This window comes from Ixodes scapularis, unplaced genomic scaffold (genome assembly GCF_016920785.2).
Source record: "Ixodes scapularis isolate PalLabHiFi unplaced genomic scaffold, ASM1692078v2 PGA_scaffold7__128_contigs__length_106722199, whole genome shotgun sequence".
NCBI classification, from domain to species: domain Eukaryota; kingdom Metazoa; phylum Arthropoda; class Arachnida; order Ixodida; family Ixodidae; genus Ixodes; species Ixodes scapularis.
Genome location: NW_024609882.1, coordinates 33840753 through 33866570, shown reverse-complemented (window position 1 = coordinate 33866570; position 25818 = coordinate 33840753). Strand labels below are relative to the sequence as shown.

General features: G+C 46.0%; 1 protein-coding gene across 1 annotated transcript in view; it reads left to right on the top strand.

Annotated features, from left to right (window-relative positions):
- Nucleotides 1-25818, top strand: part of LOC115316272 (thromboxane-A synthase) — a 69901-nt gene that overhangs the window by 19823 nt on the left and 24260 nt on the right. Inside the window, exons 2-4 of the mRNA XM_040212176.3 lie at nucleotides 10325-10406; nucleotides 15637-15733; nucleotides 19075-19127. Of these exons, the coding sequence (XP_040068110.1) occupies nucleotides 10354-10406; nucleotides 15637-15733; nucleotides 19075-19127 (203 nt within the window). The 5' untranslated portion in view covers nucleotides 10325-10353. The remainder of the gene's footprint in view (nucleotides 1-10324; nucleotides 10407-15636; nucleotides 15734-19074; nucleotides 19128-25818) is intronic.

Sequence of the window (25818 nt, the reverse complement as noted above, 5' to 3'; positions counted from 1 at the left end):
AGCGACGAGTATAGAGTTCGCCACCCGGCTCCGAAAATACACTTTCCGCCTGTGCGGATCCGCCCGAGAATCCTGAAGTGCGTAGACGCGCCATCGAAGCGCGGCGATCGCAGATTGAAGGCCCACCTGTACATACGGCGACGGTCCCCAACCAACGAGGAGAGAAATACTAATCAAATTGAGGAAAGGTTCACGTTTTTATTCCGTTTGACTTCAAGTCCGACTGCAACCCACGCTAAAATCCTATAGAACCATTCAAGCAGCGCAAACATTGCATCGTCAGTGCGATCATTTTCTTCCTAGGGTTGTTTTTACCAGTTAAACCAACCAATCACGCACAGGAAAAAAAAAAAAAGAGCGCAGGTTATCTAGGCGCATTTAACTGTGCGTGATTAGTCAAACGGACGTCGCCTAGCGGAAAAACAATGAACTGGCCGGGGCATGTGCTGTCGAAATTTCTGCTGCTCTCTTGTTTTATACCATGACTGCATGTGGTCGGCGGTTGGCGCGGTGGCCACCGAATGTTCTAGAATGGCTGAGAATCGTATCCTTTGTTCATGCTCACAATGTATAATTGTGAGCATGAACAAAGGATACGATTCTCCCGGATGGTGTTCGCCGGGTCGTCGGCAAGGCACCGAAGTTCGCCATTGAACCCAGGAAAACGGCACCAGAACTGCTGACATGTGTCAGGCAAGTGTCCAGACAAGCGCCAGAGACGGAGAGTGATCGATGTACGTCGGAGGGTGTTGACGTGTTGCTGCGTTGCAGGCCTCCTGTAAACTGTCTGCCGACAAAACGGGTTGATACATATCTAAAAAAAAGAGCCTGTGGCTTTGTTAATTGCTGATAAGGAGGGCGGGTTTGGTGTCGTACCAAGAAGGGTGTACGTTAAAAAGCTTGCGAGGCCATTGATTCTACTTTCAAATGCGCTAAAAGACTTCACTTGAAAAAGTCAAGAAGAAAGCTAAGAAGCTGTGTCGGTCGCTAGATTTGAGTCGTCTGCTCAAATCGATCGATAGAAGAAAAAGCCTCAGTTTAAACACGTTTTTCAGTGCAAAAACCCATAAGTTTGGCTGCCCTTTCCGAGTAGTAGTTTCAGAAAAGGGGACCTGGCCAAAAATTGGTTGCCCTGTATTTCCAAGAGAAGTTAAGCCTACTGACTGTGGACGACCCCTTTCTTCTAAGGGACTCCAATCGGCTCAGTGGGTACTTAAATGAACATAACAACAAAAGCTTCGACGCATGTTCTTTGGATATCAAAGATTTCTTTTATTCGCTACCCCACGAAAAATTGCAGTTCTTTTTTGGGTCAGTCGCCTTCCAGATTGCGAAAGGCGTGTCAGTCTGGGGTTTCCTCGAATTACTCTCCTTTTATATTAGTTCAACATTCGCCTCACGAGAACAGAGTACCTTCTTGTAAAGGAAGGGTGTGTGCATAGGGCCTCGCATCGCCCCCCTTCCCAGCGGCACATACCTCGCATATCATGACAGAGATATTATTAGCTTTTTAGACGGCTCAAATATGTTAAAAAAAATTTAGATACGCTGACGACTACCTCGTGATTTTAAATAGTACCAAGCATGACGTTACCCACTTGGTGTCAAGTGTATTGTCTGTGTTTGGTGACTGCTTGGCTCCATCGGTTTGAGTCCACCCGTTTCGTCGACCTCCTTCTTCATTTTTTAGAAGGGCACGTTTGTTGGTAGCTCGAACTTCGTGGGGTAAAGCCACTTTTATCTTACCAATCCGCCCATTCCAAATTGGTATAAAGGGGCATCGTGAGTTTGTGCTTTACGAATGCACTGAAGAAATCCTGCTTCTATCAAGCACAGGTGAGCTTTGACGCTCAAGCTTCCCGCCTTTGGTCAGCGGATTATTCGGAACGCCTATTGGCGTCTGTTACAGGCGCTTTGTTGAAGAAAATTAAACTAGAAGGCGGTGCAAATGTGGAAAACGCTCCTAAAGAAAAAAGAAACAAAGTTTCTGTGGTCCCGTATTTACATGATTTCCCATGGCTCAAAGAAAATAGGAAAGCGGGTTGACGTCACTGTGGTCTTCTCTGCACCGAACAACTTGTCTAAGCTTCGCAAAAGGGCCAATCAGTCTACCGGGAGGCCTCGTGAATGTACAAAGAACCATCAAAACCAGTTTGTTGACTGTACAGAAAAAGTTGTTTACTCCATTCCGTTGTCCTATGGTAAACAATACGCAGGACAGACGGGCAGATACCACTATGATAGGCTAAGAGAACATTGTTACAATGCAAACAGGGTAGTATCAAGACCCTTGGGCAATAATTGTCGTAATTGTGAGTGCGACCCGGAATTTAAAAAAAAGAACACTGTCATTGGAAGAAGTGTCAATGCCCTGACCATAGAGATTATGGAGGCAGAGAAGATAGCGCGCATGGGGAAGGGTGTGTCAGCGCCCCGTCGGGTTTTTTTGTCGGCTAAATAATTGTATTTTCTTTCACGACGACAGGAGGGGTTTCCCCAGGAATTTAAATTAGGGGGGTGTTTAAATTTTCAGAAGGGGGGGGGGGGGGCATTGAGAAGAGAGGAGTCGTTGTGGATTAAGGGGGTGCCTTCGGGAAAACAAGGGGAGGGGGGGGGGGTTTGCACCCCAGTAGGGGAGGTGTAGGGAAATCACTGGACGACAGCATGCGCGATGATAGTGCGGGTTTTAATGGGAAGTCCTTGGCCGTATTTCGAAAATCTACTTGATCCTACTCCAGGGTAAAGTTTTTGTACCTCGGCTTTCTAAAACCTACCCGCGTCCAGCGTTTTTCAATCTGTGGTGTGACGTGACATGACCCGTGGGAGTAACTCCGATCCATTTGGGTATGATTTGAAACACGGCCATTGGCTGTGTGTGCTTCCTTTGTTCGGTCCTGTATATAGGCTGCTCGTTGACGATTAAAACTTCAGTTGTAAGTTCAGCGATTGTTTGTCTCCTTTCTTTCATCAAGTCTGTTTCGCTTTACGTTTTAAAATAATCATACTATAGGTTAGACATGAATTCGTGCGCTGCGCGTTACACTGAGGTCAGCGCGGTTAGTTGGGTGGCTCTTTTAATTGTGTCGTCAATAACTCGCGGAGGATATTTTTGTTTTCCCAGAACGTTCTTTCGATAATGAGAGCTCGATTGGAAGTACTCTTGCCGTTAGCACGCACGTTTGAAGCGATGGGCCTGGCTTTCGTAGTGAAGGTGTTTTTGCCGATCTGTTGGCTTACGATGAAGATTCGTTGTAAGCTGGCCTCTTTCTAATATTACAGTGGTATCCAAGAAGTTGATACTTGTCTGAGAATAAATGGGAGTAAAGCAGATGGTTGGATGTACAGTGTTGTACTGATTTATAAACTCTAGCAGCTTCTCTTTTGTGCGCGGCCAAATAAGAAAAATGTCATCTATAAACAAACCTCTTGTAGATGAATGGTTGTAAGGAGCCGTCAGACAGAAATTTGGTTTCCAGTTTTTCTATAAATATGTTGGCATAACTAGGTGCAATATTAGTACCCTCCGCAGTGCCGTTGACCTGCCTATAATTTTCTTTGTTGAATTCGAATGAGTTCAGTTCTAAGATCAGGTGCGTGAGGATGGCAATTACGTGAATATCAGGGGTGTCTACTTGTCTGTCAGAGAGGCTATTCCGTCGTCATGTGGGATTTTGGTGTAGACAGATGATACATCTAGGTTGACGAGATACGGCCCCTCCGGTACGCGCACATTAGAAATTTCCCCTCAAGACATATGCAGTATTCTTGATATAAGAGTCTAAAATTAAGGATATGTGCCCGATTAAACTGTGTAAGTATCCCGATATCGGTTCAACTACCGCACCTGATCCTGACACGATTAGTCGTCCTGGCTTGCCAGGTTTATGAATTTTTGGGAGTACGTAGAAGCGACTAGAGGAAGGATGAGCTGTCTTTATTGTATTTTATTCATTATTAGTTATTTTTTCTTGTTCTAGAAGATCCTTTAGTGTCGAGATTGCGACCTTCGTGCATTATGCCTTAGGGTCTCCCGTAAGCGGCTCGTAGAACTTTCGATCGGTTAGTTGGCGACGACTTTCTCGGATGTAGTCATCTTTGTTTAGTATGAAAATTGCCCAGTGTCGTACAAAATACTCGATAAAAGTATTTAAGTTAAGTTACTAAATACCTGCGTCATAAAGAATTTAAAATACTATAAAAGTTACTTTCAACGTAAAGTATCTTGAGTAAAGACAAATATTTAGAGATGCAATTCAATTACTTTTGAAGATACTTCCGCATCGCGTAATTTGTATTCACTTCAGTGACAAACACAATTACACAGTTGCGCAAATCTGGTTTACCAGAATGGTTTATTAACATGCAACAGTACAAAACGGCAAAAACAAAATCGTAGGGTTATTTTATGGAGTTCAACTATGAAAAGCAGGACATCGCATTTTCTCGCGATGCGGAGGTGCAGAAATAGCCCTCCAATGGCCCCACTTGTCCTTTCTAGTACACTCTAGTCAGGGACAGAATCAGTGCCACCTTTTCTGAACCACTCAACCTCGAATTTTATCCACTTTTCAAAAGATGGCGCAAGTGCGCGTCGTCTGCTACAAAATAGGTCCTTTTTAGTATTTAGGACAATTAGTGCGCTTGAAAAATTAGAAAGTTTTAGAAAAGGGGCCCCCAAAACTTGGGGCTCCAAAGAAATAGGGGCTCACCACTGCTCATGCGCAAAACTCCAACTCCGTTTGGGGATTTCGATTGGCGCTCGCCGCTAACGCATAATTCGAGAAATAGCGCGGGGCCCCTGTTTCCTTCGGGCCGGGTTGCGTCGGCAAACATAGCGGCGCCCTTTCCGCTCGCTTCGGAGCAAATTCGTCATGGTCGCTGCAGTATTAGCAAATTTCATTGCCAATGAATGGCGCAAACGGCTTTCGCTTTGCTTTATCTCGGTCGGGTCACGAAGAATGAGCGGTGGGCTCGCCCCATTTTAAAGATCGTCCCTTATTCTGGCCGTTCCTAAGCCTAAATAGAGGCGGTAACCGTTGACATGGCAACGTATTGCTACTCCGTGACTACGAGTGGATTTCGTTCGTGGCAGAATAACTACAGCTTGAAAACAAGTATTTCAAGGCTTGAAAGTTGCTACAGCTCCGATCTACCGGGTGATTCAAGGAGAACAACAAGGCGGTAAGTTGGGCTAGTTGGTTTAACATCGTCAAACGTGAAAACAGCGCAAAAAATTGAACAAAGCACTTCTTTCACTTGTCCTTCGTTCACTTTTTTGCGCTGTTTTCACGTTTGACGATTCAATGAGACGGCAGGCCCTTTAAATCGACCGCAAAATTCGGTTTCTTAAGCTATCGCGCTACGACTTTGTGCAGCGTTGCCCCCAAATGGTGCATTTTTTTTTTGTAAAATTTGCAAAGAGCGAATTGACCTGAGGAAAAAGTAAAGAAAGAAAAAGGCTTAGCTCCTATGGAAACGCAGCGACGCCACCGGTCTGCAAACAACACGGCGCCGTTTCGCACGGGAGACAAGAGATGGCGCAAGCGGTCGCGACGCCAACTGCCGCCAACGAACGAGCAGACGACGCTGAGAGCCGGCGTATTTAGCAGACAAGGGACTGCAGTTCCTTGCTGTTACCGCGCTTGTTTTTGTTTCTGCGACTGTCGCCGGCTGCGGAACGCGCGCCGCTTTTGAGTCGAAAAGATCGTCTGCTAAAAAGGCCTGCTCTCTGCGCCGTATGCTCGTTCGTTGGCGGCGTTTGTTGCGCCACCTCTTGTCTCCCGTGCTAAACGGCGCCGTGTTGTTTGCAGACCGGTGGCGTCGCTGCGTTTCCATAGGAGCTAAGCCTTTTTCTTTCTTTACTTTTTCCTCAGGTAAGTTCGCTCTTTGCAAATTTTACAAAAAAAAAAATGCACCATCTGTGGGCAACGCTGCACAAAGTCGTACCGCGATAGGATAAGAAGCCGAATTTTGCGGTCGATTTAAAGAGCCTGCCGTCTCCTTGAATCACCCGGTAAATAGAGCAGCTGCTCGCAGAGTATGCTCGCCCGCGTTCGTCTCAGTTTCAGCATAGTTGTAGGCCTAAATATTCGGCGACAGACAGTCAAAGCGCACACGAACGCCCAAAAAATCTGAGGACGAGCGCCAAATTAGAACGCGCTACGGATTAAATTGTTTTGGCTGAATACAGCCAACAGCATTTATTCTGATTTTAGACTGCTTCTTGTTTTAGCTGGCTTGACTGGGATTTACCTTAACTATTTTTTGCAAATAAAAAGTACTTGCTAAGCGTACATGTTTTACTTTTTTTCAAATATATATTTTTTTTCTTTTTCGGGCGGAGCTCTTAGGCGCCCGTTTCCGGCTTGAGCGGCGTCGGCGTCGGCGTCGGCGTATCTGCGTGGTACATGATGGGTAAATTTCCCCGCTAAATTTAGCGAAAAATTTACCCCGCTACATTTAGCGGAAATATTTCACCGCTAAATTTAGCAGAAAATTGTCCCCGCCAAAATTAACGAAAAATTTTGCCCGCTAAATTTAGCGGAAAACATTACCCGCTAAATTTAGCGGAAAGTTTTTCCCGCTAAATTGAGCGGAAAAATTTCCCCACTAAATTTAGCGGAAAATTTTTCCCGCTAAATTGAGCGGAAAAACTTCCCCGCTAAATGTAGTGGGGAAGATGGAAGCGGCGGTAGATGTGAGGGCATGTTTTGTTCCGCTAAGTTTAGCGAAGAATTTTTTCCGCTAAATTTAGTGGGGAAAATTTTCCGCTAAGTTTAGTAGGAAATTTTTTCCTCTAAATTTAGCGGGGAAATTTTCCCCGCTAAATTTAGCGGAAACTTTTTCCCGAAATGGGGGCGAGCAGGAGAGGAGGAGGGGCATAGCCCCCTCTCCGTACCTTCCCGTCCTCCTCCTCTATAAGAGCTGCGCTCTAATTCGGCGTTACTGGAAGTTGCAAACGGGTTTTATTTTTTATTTTTTATTATTACGCTTGTTAGCTGCATTGGCGCTGCAAGCGGGAAACGTAAGCGCGCTGCGCTGCTTTGCGAAACCCCTATTCTATAAGCCGTCGACAACAACCTTGATGCGTTTGTGTCCCCCAATTTCTTAGGGGAACCCAAACGTTGGGGCCCCCTATTCTAAAAGTCTCTAATGTGGATGGGCGTCGTACCGGCTTGCGGTCGTGCATGACTACTGCGTGTTGCACGTTGAAGACCCCAGGCTAGCAGTTGTTCTGCACTGGCTAAATTTCTTGACTACAGCTGGTAGACTACAGCTGGCCCTTGAGGCAGACTAAGTTATAGGCTGCGTAAACACACACGCACCCCATTTTTTTTTCGCATCATGTAAGAACTCTAAACAAACCCTTTATCATAAAATAAAAATTGCGTACTTCAGCTCAAGTGTAAATTTGTTCGCCGTCTGCTTCTGCGTGCCATCAGGCGGCCTATTGAGTCAAGACAATCCACTAGGCTTCTAAAGACGTTGCCGTCGAATACCACCGCGCCCCGTTAGGCTTAGGAATGACTAGAATCGAAAGACTGTCTGAACTAATGGGGCTAGATCATTGTTTATAGTCTGCGATTTAAGTGAGGTAAGGCAAAGCGAAAGCCTCTTGCATCATTGATTGGTGACAAACGTGCTCGATAGTGTAGCGACGCTCGCTGGGATGGGCACCGCCATGCTACCCCGCGCCGTATCTGCTCTGCCGGTCACGCGACCTAAAATTGTTCCTTCGTAGGAAAATTCGGTTAACTTTCTCCCGCGGTTAAAGTTAGCCAGTTTTGAGCAAACGGGCCCTGACGATACGTGGCGATATTTGTGGATCCAAGGCGCATGCACGCAAACGCCCGGCGTGCGACGCACATAGTTCCTAGGCCATAATTGGCGCCGAACGAAGAGCAGCTGGTAATGCTTTGCTTTAAAACACACTAGGTTTTTCGAAACACAAATTAATGAATTCAGATTCACAATAAAACAAATGAAACCGGCGTATACGTTCTTCTGCAATAATTAAATTACTATTTAACTAATAATGTCGAAAAAAAGTGTTTTCTTTTTTTCCCCTCCTACTCGATCGTCGTAAAGACAATGCGCATAGGAGATAATACCAATCGATGCAGTCCGAAATACTAACAAGTTCTAAACCCCATACAACGCGCGTTTCTCAGTCTACTGGTGGCATCAAAAGACTGAATCGACGAGCTATAATGACGTCGAAGGCCCCTCCGATACAAAGGATACCGGCTCGACATTATTTCGACACTTCTCCTGTCAGACTCCTTCAAGGACAGTGGGACGTTAACATGCTGAAAAACAGATTCCCCGCAATCAACTCAAACTGCTAAACCGATCTGGGCGTCGTGGCGACGCTTCTCGGAACCGTCGTCGCTGTTCATGAAGACATGCCGGTCGCTATCCATGGCTTGCAATGACGTCACGTTAGTCACCATTGCTCCGTACCATGCTCTTGTGCACGTACCTTTTGCAGCATACATTTGGCATCATTGAACCTGTTTTTCTCCACAAGGCTTCCCAAGAAGGACGAATTCGATTTGGCGAGATTTATAGCGCAGAAGGTAAAGGCTCAGGAGCATGGTATTGAGCAATGGCGGCTGCTACGGTGCCATATGACGTCACATGCAAGGCATGTACAGTGTAGACGCTGATTTCGCGACACCTTCCGTGTCACTCATTAAACTTGGAATGACTTCGCAGACGTCTAGAACGTTCTCACGAGAGCGTTCGAGCCGCACACAGTCCCGACTCCAAACCGAACCGATTAAACAGATCACCGCCATTTTGGTTTTCCGCCGCTCGCGATGAGGAACACCGCCCGACTTGTTCTGGAGACGCTTTGCAGCCGCTGTGCATGGGCGCCGCCATAACCGACCTTCAACTTTTGTTTCCTCTTTTTACGTTTACTTCACTCCATTATAATCACAGCAGAGCAGGTGATTGCAATTTCAAATTCTACTGCGTCCTTTTCCCCAGCATTGTCCTTTGTGGAAGCTGACCAACTCCCACTTTCACTAGTTCCGCATCTCAGTAAGACGAGAAAAAGTCAGCAATGGCGGCCGTAATCTGGGGCGTGTGCAAAGCGTCTGTAAACCGGCCAGATTCGAGCGACGCCGCATCGCGCTCCTATTACGTGCACTGTGTTGTGCAGCAGAAGCTCGAGCTGCAAAATCTGGAAATACTCATGCCATGTTTCATTACTGCGTGATGCACGTTAAAGAGTCCGTGCTAGCGGTCGTGGTGCACTTGCGCATTTTCTCATCGACAGGGTTTCTCCCAAAAATATTTGCAGGATATATATTTTTTTCATCGTAAAAATAAACGATGCATCTCCGATCGCTGAGCTCAGTAAGAAAATGATTGCAGACATGAAGCTGAATAGCACCTCTCGAATACGTGAAGCTGAATAACACCAGTTACCAAAAAGGAAACTAATTGTTTTTCCATCGAAATTTGCAGAATTTTTATTATAACGTTTAAATGATATAACGGTTCGTTCTGAAACTTTGGTACCTAAGTCGGACCGCTAGCGCTTCATTTTGGCAGATGCTGAGCGTTCAGCGAGGAGTTGTTTATTTTTGCGGTAAACAAAGACCGGTTATTTTGGGGGGACACCCTGTACAGAAAGGTGACATTGTTGCTGCGTTCTGCAAGGCTAAACTCCTGCTGTCAAAACAACTCCCGACTAATTTGTCTTCTTTTAATTTTATTATTTTTTTTTTGTAACCACCGCGCGGCGCTAGGTTTTATTGCGCTTGTGTTTTCTGCTTTGGAGTGCAAGGATGTGCTTCACTGGAACCAGAACTCACCTCCACACAGGAAACTTCAGTTCTTGAGGGCTGTGCTGTGTTAAGGTAATGAAGCATGTACATATGTATCTAGATAGACCATTTAGGAACCAAAACGTCTAGTCATCTGATTTATTCAATTTCCTGTGTTTTGGTAAGCGACTTTACTAGAGTTGTACACGGATTTGTGCACATTTTGTTAGAGCTGCTACACTTTATGTAATTTGAAAAACAAACCTTTGCGTGCCACATTTACGTCAGTCCACTGCTAAGTCAAAGCATCAAAACGTGTTTTAAGTATAGCCTGATGCTTATATTTACGTAGTAGAATTGACCAGGAGTTTTTCGTCCGCGAAAATCGAAGCACAAAACAAAAAGGACACTCACTTGGTTAAGCTAAGGCTTATTCTATCTTCATTCGCTTACTGCAGTAGATGATTATATTCTGTTCATATTGCTTGTAGTTAATGGCTCCAAAAACACGAATTATGGCCGTTTTGTTTCTCCTTGATGAACAGATATCAAGTAAGACTCAACAACAAGGACGATGTGGGAGTTGGTCTTCGCATGTATTGTCCTCTTCCTGGTTAGATGGATCATGTAAGTACCTCTTAATCAGTTTTTTTAACTGAGCTATTTATGGTGAATTTAATTTGGAATAAAAAAAAATAATTTTGGAATAAAAAGATTCACTGAAGCGTGGATGTTAAAATTTTTGGTGCTGAAAACCTAAAATCAAGGCGCACACCATTGACTTTTGGACTGGTTTGAAATTTGCGTCAAAAAGGAGCTTATAAGGTCCGAGGTCACCTAAGCACTTCTTATGAGTTGTGAATGCGAAAGCATGAATGTCGTTCTTCCGCTTCCTTAGTTCGTCTGCGGCGTAGTGGCGTGGACGGCCACGTTTCTCAACAAACCGGAGTAGCGGCCGACGGCGGAGCGCGCGCTCTCCTGAAGTGGCCGCGCCGCGCTGAGCTCGGTCGTGCAGCCTCTCCGGCGTTTGCCCGAGCCGGCTGTGCGGCCACCGCTCGCTCTTACCGGCGGCCGGGCCGCTGCGTGCGCTGCGCGGCCATGGAGAGGGCTTGTCTGGTTGCGTTTTTTGGAACTGAGCCGCGAGAGAGCCAATGAAAGCCTCGTTCCTTCATGACGCGCACCAGGCAATGGGAGCCTATCCATCAGAAATTGGCTTCCCTTTGCTCCGTTTGAGAAGGTGAATTTAGCTACCGTTTTGCACGGCTTAAAAGCAGATGACGTCGAATCGCTACATGGGATAGTTAATGCTTTCTCGTTAAATCGTAAAAACACGGAGGAAAAACATTATCCCGGTGATTCGCATTATTTTGGGAGTTAAGCCTTATAAGAATATTTAAATTGCAAAAACAAGGAAGCAAAAAATCTTAAACCGTGACGTATTGGGGATAATTGATTGATTTAAGGGTTGGAGCGAACCGGCTGGGTAATTGGCTGCACTTTCGTGCGTTTGACTACGACCGACTAAGACAAGACCGTTTTTAAGAGTTTAATGACGGTTTACGACCCTAGTGTTGTGCGAATATTAGAAATTTCGAATATTGCCGCGCGCGCAGCTGGCCAAGTAGACAGCGCGCGCGTGGTCTAATGGTTATCGCGCCTGCTTCCCACGCGGAAAGCCAGAGTTCGATTCCTGGCAGCGCCGCATCTTCTGTTATTCCTCCAATTTAGTTTTCTAATAGATTCAAGAATAATGTGGGGCGTATTCCAGGTCCTAATGTTCTGCGCGTCGAACATTCTACGCTGATTATTCCAGAATCTCACGCATGTATACTTGGGGCGCCGCGTGGCGAACCGGACTGGGTCTCGCCTTAGCGTTTGGTCCTGCCGTTTCGCCGCTATCGACGCCTGCGACGCTATCCTTTTTTTTTTTTTTTGTTGTTTTGTTCTGTTATTTGGGCATAAGTTTGTCTTATTAAACATTTTAGTTTCTTTAGTTATTCTTCGCCTCATCATTTATCATTCGTGACAATATTACACTATTCGTAATTCGCTTCGAGAAGAACTGCGATATTTGCAGTCTTCAAAGTGTTGAACGCGGCGGGTAAATGCCGCTTCTTACCGAGCACTTGTGCGCTGTAGAGTAAGATAGCCCGAGGAAGCGAGCTCTGCAGGTGTTGTTTCTCTGCAATGCAATGGTGCTCGGCAACAAGAGCACTCAACGGAATAACCACCCGCGATCAACACTTTTAAAAGTAAGAATATCGCAATTGCGGACTGGGGAGAAAAGCACGATTTCGAAGCGCAATAGAGCACGCGGGCGCCTGATGCGCTTAAAAAGAAATGAAAAATGTGTGAATGTTGATAACTTCATCGGGCGGTAAGATTTACAAAATTAAACTGCGGCTCTTATGTAAGGGCGTATGTTAGGCAGATATAACCTGAGAACGTGATTATTTTCTTTTTAAATCATGAAATGCTTCCTAACGCTACCCCCAATCCCAATACTTCGTCTGTCCGTCCCTCCGTCCGTCCGAGCATTTTCCGCTAAATTTAACGGGGATATCGGTGCCACGTGGCGTCACCTGACGTCACGTGACCATTTTCACAGCATTGCATGCATTAGAGGATTTTGAAGACAAACATCGCTGCCAAATATTTCTTCAAATTCAAGATTAAAAAATATATATATTTACATATCGCAAGATTAGTCGATCCTCTAACTTAGGTATAGCTTGGGATCTCTATAGTTTTAATCTAATGTGAAATCCATCGTATACTTGCCATTCCAAGGCATCAGACTTTCTCAGGTAAGTATATTTATAAAAATGGCTCGATTAAAATTAGCTTATAAATTAACACGTGGAAGCTCGTGAACAGCCTTCACTCGTTTAGCTAGGGGGTTTCGTTCAAGCGCGGTTGAACAGCAGTGAAAGGTTTGGAGAAACTATTCGATGTTCGATTGGAAAATATTCGGTCAAAACCACAATTCACTTCGAACAATAAAATCCAGTATTCGCAGATGACAAGACATTAATCCTCTTAAAAATACCAGCTTGTGAAATACACCAGAGATGCTGCCCGTTTTACTGGGCCTGCATAGAATAACAGTGCGGTTTTGTTTGCTTCTCTTCATTTCAAATGCAGATTTCTCGTGGCAATGACGCGATACAATATGGGCAATGCGGAAATATCTTAGAAAGTAATTGAATTATATTTATAAGATTTTGAAGAACCCGAGACTGAGAAATATGAAAGGTGGCACCAAGAGAAGTGAAGGATAGCGTTCTCCTTCTCTTTTCTTGGTTTCACCTTTCGTATTCCTGAGTATCAGGAGGCATTAATATGCCCAGTATAGGCACCAGTTCACGTGCTCCCTTACGTTCTGTACATTTGTAAGTAGTTGTACTCTAATCAAGTACTCTGCAGTGACAGTGACTTGAGCAGTACTCTAAATACTTTATAACGTAGGTATTAAGTAACTTATCTTAAATACTTTTGTCAAGTACCTTGTCCAACACTGAGCTTATAAGCAAACTGAAATTACAAAAAGGCAGGAACATATCTTTAACCGTGAAGGAGTGGCGAAAGCTTTTTCATTTGAATTGGGTGCATTTGCGTTTGACTTGGGTTTGAGACCGGTTGCACTTGCATTTGAGTCCGGTTGCACTTGCGCTTGAGATCGGTCGTATTTGCGTTTGAGAACGTCTTTTTAAGCCTCTAGTGATGGCTTACGCCCGGCTGCGCAGCAATGCAGCCGGTTCTAAGCCGTCGGAAGTGGCTTTAAAACAGGAATTGTCTCAGACGATCGTAGCCAAGCGCAAGCGTGTGAACGGGCATTTAGGTGCATATTCGCCACGCCGAGGATGGGTACGCAACCAAAGCCCTTCCCATAAGCCCACGGTGCTTGCTGCCGAGATCCGTCGCCATGACAGAAAAAGGGCGAGGCTTCCCGCTGCACTGTGTACAGCGAGTCTGTAACTGCCCGTGCAACAATTCTGTGGTTTTTTGTAATTTTTTTTTTGCGACGAAAGCTAGGCGGTATTTTGTGTACCTTAATTACCTGCTGCCATCAAGTGCACAAAGCACTTGTGTTGTTTCTGCAAACTGTAATGAGCAGTTTTTGTAGGATATATAACGAAAAAAATTGGGTTGTGTGTATGTTTATACAGCCTAGAACTTGGCCTGCCTCAACGGGTGACGAGTCCTCCAGCTGTATATGAGAAATTCAGCCAGTGCAGTACAACCGCTAGCCTGCGGTCTTTAACGTGCACCACGCAGTAGTGATACACATTAGATAACGAGAAAGCAGGGCGAGTGCGAATGGCTTCGAAGAAGACAGGAAACAGAATTATCGCAATGAGGAATGCCCTGAAAAGTGTTCCTTTAACGATTTTTTTACAAGGTTCTTTGTAGACATCAGGTTATTGTTTGTCTTGCAAGATTATATAAAAAAAAAATGTGTTAATTATAGACTGATTTCCGTTATTAAATAAAACGTTGCTCTTGGTTGCTGAAGATTTGATCGAGGACTGAAGGACCTTTCTAGGTGTCTTGCTGCTTTCACCACGTCAGCCACCAACCGCGTAAGGCCACAGGGTGCACCCGCGAGAGTCCTCGGCGCACGCGCACATAGTTGCACAGCAGCGCTCTAAGTTTTCGCACGTCTGTCTCATATACAGTAACGAAGTGCAGGCTTTGACACAAGGATTAACAGTGCTTTGCATCTCCTCAATATCTCGCGTAAAAATGCGTCACGCGGTCTTATTTTTCTTTTATTATTAACCTGACTCAAGTGACGACGGTACAACGAATACATTTTGTTTTGGTCCAGATTTGTATACGCACAAAAAACTGCTTTTTCTCAATTGCCTGTTCTTGGCACTTGCTGAAAAAGACGAGTGTTTTCACATTCCCACCGACATTCACCGGTATTTGCTTAAACAAATATCGGTGAATATCAATTGCACAAATTAATTGGTACTGCATTCACCTTCAATATAAATGCTTTGTGTTTCATCGAGGGTCGCTACCATCTATTCTGAAGTACAAGTTATGCCAGCTCTGTCTGCCATTATATTACAGGGCGATGCACTTAATTTCGCCTACATAAAAGCATTTTGGGGATTCTTGCCAACGCTGTCATTCACGAAATTGTTCTCCTATAGGAGAATGTCCTCACTAACACTATGTACCTAGCTGAGAGCGCGTTTTGAAGACATAGTGACGCCACCAATCGTTGAGCGCTGTCTTTGCCCGATCTATTAAATTATGACGCGCTACTATTTTGTGAGTACTACTACTTGTTCCCTGTGTAGCCCGAACCCACAAATGAGGTAATAGCGTAAAATGTGCAAAAGCTCAAATATCGTCGGAAGGCCCCTTTAACGTATTGTGCCAGCATTTAGCCGCACCACTTGACGCCGTTTAGGTTGGATTAGTTTAAGAATTACCGTGCATCATACCCTCGATGATGACGATATGTCTGTTTTGCCAATAAACGCAGTCACTAGTTCGTACGCTCTGATACCAACATACTCTCGTTATGCTCAGGCAGATATTCCAGGCTTTATGTTTAGGTAGAAACGTTATTGTTACGGCCTTCACATTTAACCAGCTATAGGTTCCTTATTGTCGCTTCGCAGCCAATCAGAGTACGTCCTCCGCTCATAAGAATGTCTAAGATCCAATCGCGAAGCGAGAAGCCTATGATTATACTAGGCCATACCCTGCGTTTTCTGAAAATGCAGTGAATTGTTCGCAGGGTGCTCCCCAAGAAAGAAACGCACATCTTTGCCCAGCGCGCCTCCTTTATTCTTCTATCGACGGCCCTAACGAGTTTCTTTCTATATCTATCCAGGCAAAGACGGCAGCATTTCAGCTACTTCAAAAGCTTGGGTATTCCCGGTCCCCAACCGAGCATCTTTCTCGGCAACATGATGGAGTTGTACAAAAAGGTAAAAAAAAAAAAGAAAAAAAACAACAACTAAAGTACGGTGGTTGCCGTAGGGGAACAGGGGCGAAGTTAATTTTGACTTTCTTTAGACGATACAAGGTAGCTTCAGTCAATGCTATAGTAAAATGCGTAATATTTTGTTTTGCTAATGACGAAGTAAAATATCAGGCAGTCCAGGCCATGCGAGAGAGTTTTAATGAACGGCATGCCTGGTTAATTATACATCTGTATGTAGCTAAGAAAAAAGGGAACGTTGACTTAAAACCTTCTAGTAACATTTTCTTGTCCGTTTAGTTTCAAATTAAACAAATAGACCAATAATAAAGTGACCTACAACAAATAAACAACTGAGACAATACTTCAAAACATGTTTGGCAGTTCGATAGTCTAACCACATTTTCGAAGGGGAAAAAATTATTCGCTGGTTGGTATAAAAAAAAAAAAATCTTGCTTTTTGTTTAAGACTCGTCAAAATATTTGGCGGTAGAGAAAATCAACTTCATATGTTAGGTCAATATTTTGAACACTCTTGTTTATGTTTCGCCTATTGAAAAGCACACCAGAGGAGCCGAAGTACGCACCTGATCTTGACACACTACTAGAGAGTTTTAGTAGGTCGTTCCGATACCTCCGATTGCCCCGATAACGATACTATGCATACACAAGGGAGGCGGTGGCGGAGTATCGAGTATCGTTATCGGAGTCATGGGAACGATCTACAAAAACTCTCTATTGTCTCCTTCGGCACGATAAAGTTCGTCTGCTACGGTCCCCAAATGTCAATAGACGCAGACGCAAATGCAGCGTCTAAAGCCAGCCACAGCCACGCCATCTTCTGTATGCCGTCTGCTACCAACGCGGCAACGTTAGCTTATACCACTGTTACACGGGCACTCTTAACCGCGGTTAACTCAGCGTTAACTACTGTTACGCGGCACCACAATTACCGCACTATACTCTGGAACAGCTATTTCAGAAGTAGTGAAGAACGCGCGTGCACTGATTTGATGGGTGCTCAAGATGCTCCAGCGCACGTTCTCCCATAGCTTTGACTGCATAGGCCCGTAGCTCTCAAGTTTTGAGCAGCGCTCCAGGCGAGCAAAATAGAATATTTGGCTCGCGTTTCGAACGTGCGTCATTACGCTTCCCCACTACTATTTTTTTATACTCCGTTCCATTATAAATGCAAGCGTAGCAGAGGCTACAAGAGCGAGCTCCGAGCTTTCAGTGTCCCTGCCAAGCACGCGCGCTCGAGCAGTGCGAGCATCGTTCGGTGGAACATGCTCTTGCAAGTAGCCTCAGCTTCGCTATCACGTAAAGTGAAACATATGGGATCACAAAAGCTATATAAAAGCAATAAAATAATAAAGCTGAAAGGAATGTTTATTGGGACGCTGAGACCGCGAGCTGCATAATTTTTTTTTGTCAGTTTGTTATCGCGCGTCTACAGATGCTGACAGCTGCTTGCATTCGAACGTGGCACGTGCAAAATCGAATGTTACAGCGCCGCCTCGATGGTGCTGCCAGCATAACATGGTCGCGTCTTGCGGACGCGCTCGTGCCCCCTGCCCGAGAGCAACGGGTCTATAGCGGCAGAGTGTTGTCCGCAAATATTGTGCGCTAACTGTGGCTTAGTGTAACTGCAGTTAAGAGTGCCCGTGTAACAAGGGTATTAGTCTCCACGCTAGGCTTCCTAGCAGACCAACGTTGGCTATGTTCCAAATCTTACCCGAGTAACCTGTCTCCTACGTAAGCGGGAAAACGATTTGCGACTTGATTTTCCAATGGCTGGGGTTATCAACTAAATATTTCCGAATTGGCTTCATTCTTGGCTGCGACAAAAAGGCGGAAAATAGGCCTAAGCTGAAGCTCTGAACATACTGTGGCGCGCCCATTTCGGATAGGTCAAACTCACCTGATTGGGCCTCGCACTGCTTATTTCACGTTGGTTGAGCTTTTTTTCTTTCCGTGTGGTTCTGAAAAAACGTAAAAATAGCTTTGGACGTTCGAATTCAGCCAGATTCGACGCTGCAAGACTATCGAAAGTGCCACATTCACGCCACCACAGCTAGAGTACCTGTCTCTGATATCTTGGAGGTCACATCAGAACATCTGGTGTCCCAACGGTTTTTTTTCTATTCCTTTTTTTTTTTTTTTGGAACGCATAAAGCTAAGACGCAGAGCTAAGACGCTTGGCTCACGCTCTTAGTGTCTTAGCTCTAACCTGCGCTTCGACAACGTTCAAATTTTTGTTGTTTCTTTGTGTTTTCCTTGTTATATCAGAAGCTCCTGTTTACACTCGCATTCTGGTAACAACAAGAGGTATACCTTCCTGCGGAAAGTGCCCAGTTTGTATGCGGTGTCCACTTAATAGACCGATTTCATCAGCCAGTTTTACTACGCCACCGCTGCCGCAATGCATGAAGGGAACTTTAGTCTTTCTGCACGTACAACAACCTTGCTGGAGCTCTGAGTGTGCGGAGTGCGAGACGGCACGAGCCCTCGCATGCACGGCCGTCTGCCTCCCGTGAACTAAAGTTCTGGCGGCATCATGCAGGCGCCGAACGCTTAGTGAGATCGGTCTATTTGTGCGTTGAAAGCAGCAATTCGCAATAATCAGAGAGAAATGGCCGCACTTCATTTCCTTTCATTTCGAACGACTACCACCAAAGCCAACGGAGGAAACGAGCTGTGACGGCTGTGGGCGCAGAAAGCAGACGACCAGCAGACGACCAGCAGACAGTGAACAGATCACGTCACGTGTTTAATCGACTTGTTCCGACATTACCCACGGATCGAGGAAGGTAGCGTGCGAAATTACTTCGGAGTAAACAACCATGTTGTTTACCGCCCCCCCCCCCCCCCCAACCATGCTTAAAACGCCACGGTACGGAACCTTTACTCCGAAGTCGGATCGAGTAAATTTTGAAACACCGCCTTTGGCTAGCGTTACTGCATGCGTTCACTTTGGCAGATGAAAAGATGGCTTTCACCTTGCTGGCTTCAGACGCTGCGTTTGAGAGTTCGTTCATTAAGACGCTTCGTTGGTATGGTGACGCTGACTAAAGCAGACGGACTTTACCACGGGAAAGGAGACGGCGTGAGGGCCAGGTCAGGTGCATATTTGGGTTCTTTCGCCGTGTTTTTCAACGGGCGGTACGTGAAAACAAAAAAGTTCAAAATAGTGACTTAATGCAGATGGGAGATTTTTTCCAACGTTCATTATTTACACGGAACATAAAAAAGCCTTTGTTTTTAGCTTGCTATCTGAACGAGGTGGTTTGTACTAAAACAGGGAACTAGACTACCAAAGTGTCTATTCATTTTTCTTTGTAATTACAGACGCCAACAGTTGCCTACCGGGAGTGGATCAACAGATACGGGAAGGTTGTTGGGTAAGTACTCCTACAGTCTTTGAAAGAATTCAATGCAATTCCTCCTATCTTTTAGCGAAGAGAGGTGGAGACTAAGCACCTCGTAATGGCCTCTCGTGCCAAAAAACGAAACTACACTCTGTTCCACTCAAGGTTACTAAAACCCTCAGTTTAAAAACTCACCCTTGAAACCTGGGCCGCTGGCACCCACCGAGACCCAGCTAAATACGATAACAGCGCCACCATTTAGCGACGAGTTGAAACATGAAAGTTGCTGTACATAGCTACAGCGAGATGGCCCTGCGAGATGGCGCCACCGGCCCTTGCCCGACTCGACGTGTAGCCGTTAGGGGTGTCGCGAACCGGCCGCGGTTCGAGTTCGACCAGGTTCGACTTTTTCGAACTTTTAATGGAAAGTTCGTCGAACCTTGTATTGAGGTTCGACTCGTGTGCGCATGCGCGACAGGCTGGCCAGTTGGCTTCGGATTGGATGGTAATGGCTAAGAGATGAATTAAGTGCAGCGCTGATCGGGTATTTCAGTCAATACAGTACTAAAATTTAAGTTATTAACTTCTTCAGTGAATAGAATTAGTTTCTTTTAATTGCAGTTGTTCACACAATAAAATAACCCTTTGCATAAAAAAAAGAAATTCTCCAAACCTAGACATGCTTGTATCAAGGTCTGGCCACACTGTCCACAAAGTGGAACCGGTCGAATCTGGTGAAAAGTTCGAAGGTTCGTCGAACCGGTTCGACCCAGTCGAACCCCGAAAGTTCGACCAAAAAATCTGGTTCGACAAAAGTTCGCGACACCCCTAGTAGCCGTGCAGTTCCCGGAGTGGACGCTGCGGGGGAGATGGCGGCGTTGCGATTGATTCTCGAGTACGGATCGGAGCCACTTTTTTAAAGCACGCTCTCTGTCAGTTTCCCAAATGAGAGGTTCTAGTAACGTTGGTTTCACTCAACGAGGTAGAGGGGCTTAGAGCGATAAACCGGGGTTCCGGTCTGCACTCGAAAGTGACCCCCATAAGGTGGCTGCCATTGTACGCCAAGTTGACTGCTCGTCACATGACCAAACCAAATACGTGACGTCAAAGGAAAGATGGCAGCGCCCATGCAGCGGCTGGCCCCAACTGGGCCGGAGCTTGTCGGATTCTTTGTTGGTTGTCGTTCGTCTCGGCGAGTTGATTTCAGACGCGGAAGCCGTCATATGAGGCCGGTCGAAAGCGACTTCAGAGTTCAGCGTGGTGTCTGACGTCGGTATAACGTGAAAACACGGAGGAACGGTGTGCATTTCGCTGGTTACCGACAGGGATATTGTCACGGAAGAGACAATCTGCCCTGCGTTGTCGGACCTCGGATTGATTCGGATACCGCTAGGATAAAATTTAAGGCTACGTTTCTGCGCTCTCGTTGACCATCGGAATCTTCGAGGTCTGCAGTGAAGCGTGTGGAATATATTTGGATACACAGTTAGCGACGGGAATTGCGTGAGTCGTGCTTGGCGGTGTGCAATCGTGGTGCAGCTTCGTTCAAATGCCCGAAGACTCACTTTGGTTGTGCGGCGCACCGGACAGCTGCCTTGAAGCTGGTAGTTGCCGTGCCGTGCTAAATGATGCTGTGTTGCTTCCCAAATTGTTCCGGCGTAGACGTGCACTTTCACGGAGCACAGGTGTACGGCGTACCGAAGAGTTGCCTTCAAGCTGGTAGTTCCTGTGCCATGCTTTAGAATAGGTGATCTTGTGCTGCTTCCCAAATTGTTCCCGCGTGAACGTGCACTTTCACGGAGCACAATTGTTGCAGTTGATATTGATTCCGCTGGTCTGTCGCACGCTTCGTCGACACCAAAGTTCGATCAACACTCGTTACGCGAATTGCAAGCGGTATGGACATTTCATTGCGCGTTACCTACCCAGTCCACCCGTTCACGCCGCTTTGCGACAACAGTCTGCAGCGGCTCATTACCAGAAAAGTGGTCCCACATCCATTTCAGTTTCAGCCCACGGCAGTCACCGAACCCCGAGGGAGAGAATTTATTCGGACAGAATGCCACTAAAGCAATGCAGTTTCTTTAGTGGTCAGGGTAGTCTCTCTTCTGTCAGTTTTGTTAAATTGTCACGGGTGCTTGCTCCAGTCCTATCTTCTATCAATATTTACTATTCTGGAAAGTTCCAGGCCATGCTCAGCTGTCATCGTATGTTCTGGTGGAGGTGCTGGGTACTTTACCCATAGCCCTTAACTCTGTGTGCACCTTGGCGGCTCCTCAGCCGAGTTGCCCAATAACGGGACACGGGTGGCGGACTATTCCGCGTCTTAAACCCTTGGCGAGCCGAAGAAGCAATAACTATCCCGAGCCCAGCAGAAAGACCGCAAGACGAGTAAGCACCACAAGGACGAACCTCGAAAATACACCACGAAGAACCTGAAATCCGAGTCGGTAGCTGCTGCCAGCAAGAACCACCCGAATTCGGTCTTTTGCCAGAAAAATCTGAAGCTGACTAAGCCAACAATGACAAACCTGTAGCAGTGAACCACGTCCACTCCCACCATTGTTTGTATGCCCGTCGCACCTCACACTCCGACGCCCTTTCACGCATGGTATATGAAGATGTCGAGGGCTGGATTGAACAATATGACCATGTTGCCCGCCACAGTGGGTAGACAGAAAACCAGCTTCTGCAGAACCTATACTCCTCGTTGAAGAGACTGTCAGGCACTTGTTTGAGAACCACGAATCCTCAACGTCATGGGAAATTTGCAAGATCAAGCTGAAGTGCACGTTCATTAGCCAACATTGACGAGAGAGAGCCGAATTCCTGATTCTGTCCAGGACACGGCCCCAACAAGAGCGTTGCTGCCTTCGTGGAGGATGTTTTGCGCCTGATCGAGCACCCACGCCAACCCTGGTGCTACAGAAGACGAGAAGATAAGAATCCCAAGCCCCTCATGTTAGGGACAGCACCTTTGGCAGCCTTGTCCGCAACCCCACGACAACAGTCGAAGGGTTCGTATCACCGGGACTTCCAACATTGAATGTACACTGCAGGCCGAGCCTGTCACTATCAACAACTCCCCAGCGTCTCGACATTCGAGTCATCCAGCTGCAACTTCGACACCAGACTCCTAGGCATCCTTAACATCATCCACATTGTTGTCCGGGAGGAGATCAGGAAGCTATACTTTCTGCCATCAGTTGCCTAGCTTTTATTTTGATTGCTGAGATTGTTTCGGAACAAGTTCGACAGGCATTTCAACTGAAAACTCCTTCAAGCAAAGAGGCATCCGACGAACCGAGGGCGACTTATGCCACAAAGTCACGACGTCCACCACTAGCTACCAGTTAATATTCAGTGCCAATTCAGCGAGATACCCCAACGCCGAAGCATTCCCAACATCGGAAAGAACCAGTGTAGGTTCTTGCTGAACAAAGTACACCGAGGAAAACGGAGGTGCTGCGAATGGTCGACCGAACACCACTCTGCTACCACTGCATGAGGCCAGCCATGTCTACTGGAGGTGCCGGTACCAATGAATTGGTCTGCAAGAGTTTGTGCCGAACGACCTTCGACCACGTCTCGAGGAGCGTCCGCGGGACATTGAGGATTATCTTCGGTGACCTTTGCCCCTGGTGCTGACATTACCCCAAAGCTCCAGATCCCCATCACCTCGACAGGAGGTAAGCACGACAAAGCAGGTGAGTGGCAATGCAAAGATGCAGTTGATTTGGTGTTGGTTGTTGTCCAAGGACAATACCTAATAATTTGCCGACACCATTTATCTGTGTCCATGCAATGAAGCACACAATTTCCAACTTTGACGGAGAATGCCGCTGAGTGACTTGAAGAAATAGAATGGTTGGTTGTTCTCCAAAGTGGGCACCAAGCATCACCTGACTTCACTTTGCCACACGAGACTTACACAAGTTGCAGTGGTCGCGGGATGCAGAAAAAAATCGTCATTATGAAATGGAAGTGAAATGGCTCGGATAGCAAACAAACACTGTTGCCTGTTGCCAGCCATGAAGTCAACACTACAGCAAAAGGCACAGCCACGTAAGCACTACATGCCCGAGCTTGCTGCACTGACGCAGAGAACTACCAGGAAAATTTGCGGATTAGAAGGCAGCTCTGCAGCTTCAGTGCATCAAATGTCAGTGGCCGCACACGACGTATGATTACGGGACGGCATCTGTCGGTCAAAGCTGCCAATCGACCAAACTGAACACCGACGTGCCAGGAGCGTCATCCGACAACAAGGAGCACAGGTACTACGACTGGACGCCTGACACGAGACTGTCGCAGAAAGAACTCGCTATGGAACCATTTTCTAAGAATCAATAATTATGTAATTAAGTGGAAATAAATATATTTGATACACTAACCAGATAAACATATTTCCGCTCGCCTTTACGCCTTCAGTCTCTACGCAAAGAATTATGTTCACGGCACGTGATGGACCTTTTGAGGACGCCAGCATCTCTGACCCCTCAATATTAATTAATGGGACATACCAGACTGGATGACTGGTTGCATTGGGCTGCACTCGTTACACTTCTTCTGAACATGTGGCACGTCGGAAAACCAACTCCAGTGATGTGAAAATGTTGTTTATTAATTTATTCCCTCTGAGGGCCTCTGTAGGCATAGCAGAGAGGATACTTAAAGCTAAACACGTGATAACATCAAAGCACATGGACATTAATGAGCACAAACCAGGCCCAGCTATCGAAAATAAATATTACACTTGTAAGAAATAATTTTTGCTGCAACTTGTTGAGTGCAAAAGCAAACACACCTCTGAGCATCTAGTTTAATAGTATGGATGCATTGTTGTATAGCAGGACACTTCCTATACGTATGACACACTAGACCCTTTGCAGAACCCCATCAAGCAACACAACTGTCACCATTTTTTTTTCGGCGTAAAGCACACAAATGGGCCCCAGTTCACGTCGAATGCTAATGCAACATTCCAGTCCAATAGGCGCCGAGCCGAGTTCACAGTGATGGCGGACATAACATTCTTGTCGCAACAAATGCCCAAAGTATGAAAGCCTGGGGTAATTAGAATAGTAGCTACTGTAAATCGTTTCATAACAATTTGGCAAACGGCAAAGGCTACAGTCTGGGTGAGCCAATTTGCACGTTGGAGAGAGGCACATGACAACATGTCATTCAGAGTGCTCGTCTAGACAGATTTTTCACACACCTTCGCTTCGTCTCTCTGATTGGCTCGAGGGGGCTGCGGCGGTTGCCCTTTTTAAGTTACAATGATACAAACTATAGGCAGCCCACACTTTTCAAAAAAGTCTATTGAAGAGGCCGAAAGGAATGGTCAACATTTTTTAACAAGACTGCTCTACAGGCAAGGGATGAACACAAATGTGAATAATCTTATCCAGGTAATTAGAACAAGTAAATAATTGACCCACTAATGCAATACACTCTTGATGAAAAAAAAGTATTGCTGCAATAAATTTTACAAAAGAGAAAAAAGCGCAGTTAATCTATGCATACACCAAAACAGTTGTTCTTATAGCAAGTCGAAAAGCTTTGAAGCAGGTGCCTCCAACGATTTATTCATCCCCACACTCAATAAAACGTCATCCTCGTAGCTGGAAATAAGTGTGCACTTCGCACTCACAAAAAAAAGGAAGAAAAGCGATCGAATGTAGAATCGTCGATCAGCACAAAAGGTTAAGATCGCAGGAGTTTCCTCGCTAAAAGTTGCTATGGTTATTCGGGGACGGAGGACTGAAACAACTTCCCCTAAGCCCTAACGCGACGTATACCTTTCGCTTCGATTTTCAGACATTCCAACGTTCAAACGAAGCTAGAAAAATGCGAATATTTTATGCCTGAAGTTATATCGTAAAATTGTTGATAAGTGCAAAACGTATCGGTCGCAGGAGCTTCCTCGCTAAAAGTTGCTGTGTTTATGCAGTTACCTAGGGCTGAAACAAATTCCCCGAGGCCCTACATCCGAGGCATACATTTCGCGTCAATTTTCAGACATTCCAACGTTCAAACAAAGCTAAGAGAATGTGAAAAGTTTATGCTAAAAGCACTCAAAGTTCTATCGATCCTCGAACAGATCCCGAATCCGAGCACCGGTACGGCGATACGGCTGATGCTGTCTCACTGGTGTTAATATACAGATGATCCAGAGCGATCTTGCCCAAAAAGGGTATGAAGTCTCATACCTTACTATTTTCACATTATACCTGCGTCAGCGAGCACGAAAAAGCCCGAAGTCGTCGGAAAGCCGCTGCACATCACGGCTACCGCGCACCAAACAAACTCGCATCCGCCAGCTCTGGGCGCCATGGGCGCTGCCATCTTACCTGTGACGTCACGGCTCTTGGGAGGTCACGTGACGAGTAGTCACATTTGCGTAAAACATGGCGGCAACCGAACATGGTGCCACTTCCGAACTTCCGGTTTATCACTCTAAGCCCCTCTACCTCGTTGGTTTCACTCAACATTACTAAAACACTCAGTTGGGAAACTCCCACAGAGACAGCTTTGAAAAAGTGGCCCCAATCTGTCCCCGAGCACCGAGCTAATGACGAACACAACGCCACCATTTCTCCCGCAGCGGCCACTCCAGGAACTGCACGTGACTTCTACTTTGGCTAGGAACAGATACAGCGCAGGAGGTAACAGGGGTGCCATCCCTGTCACCCCGGCGGCCGCGCCGCGTCGAACTACC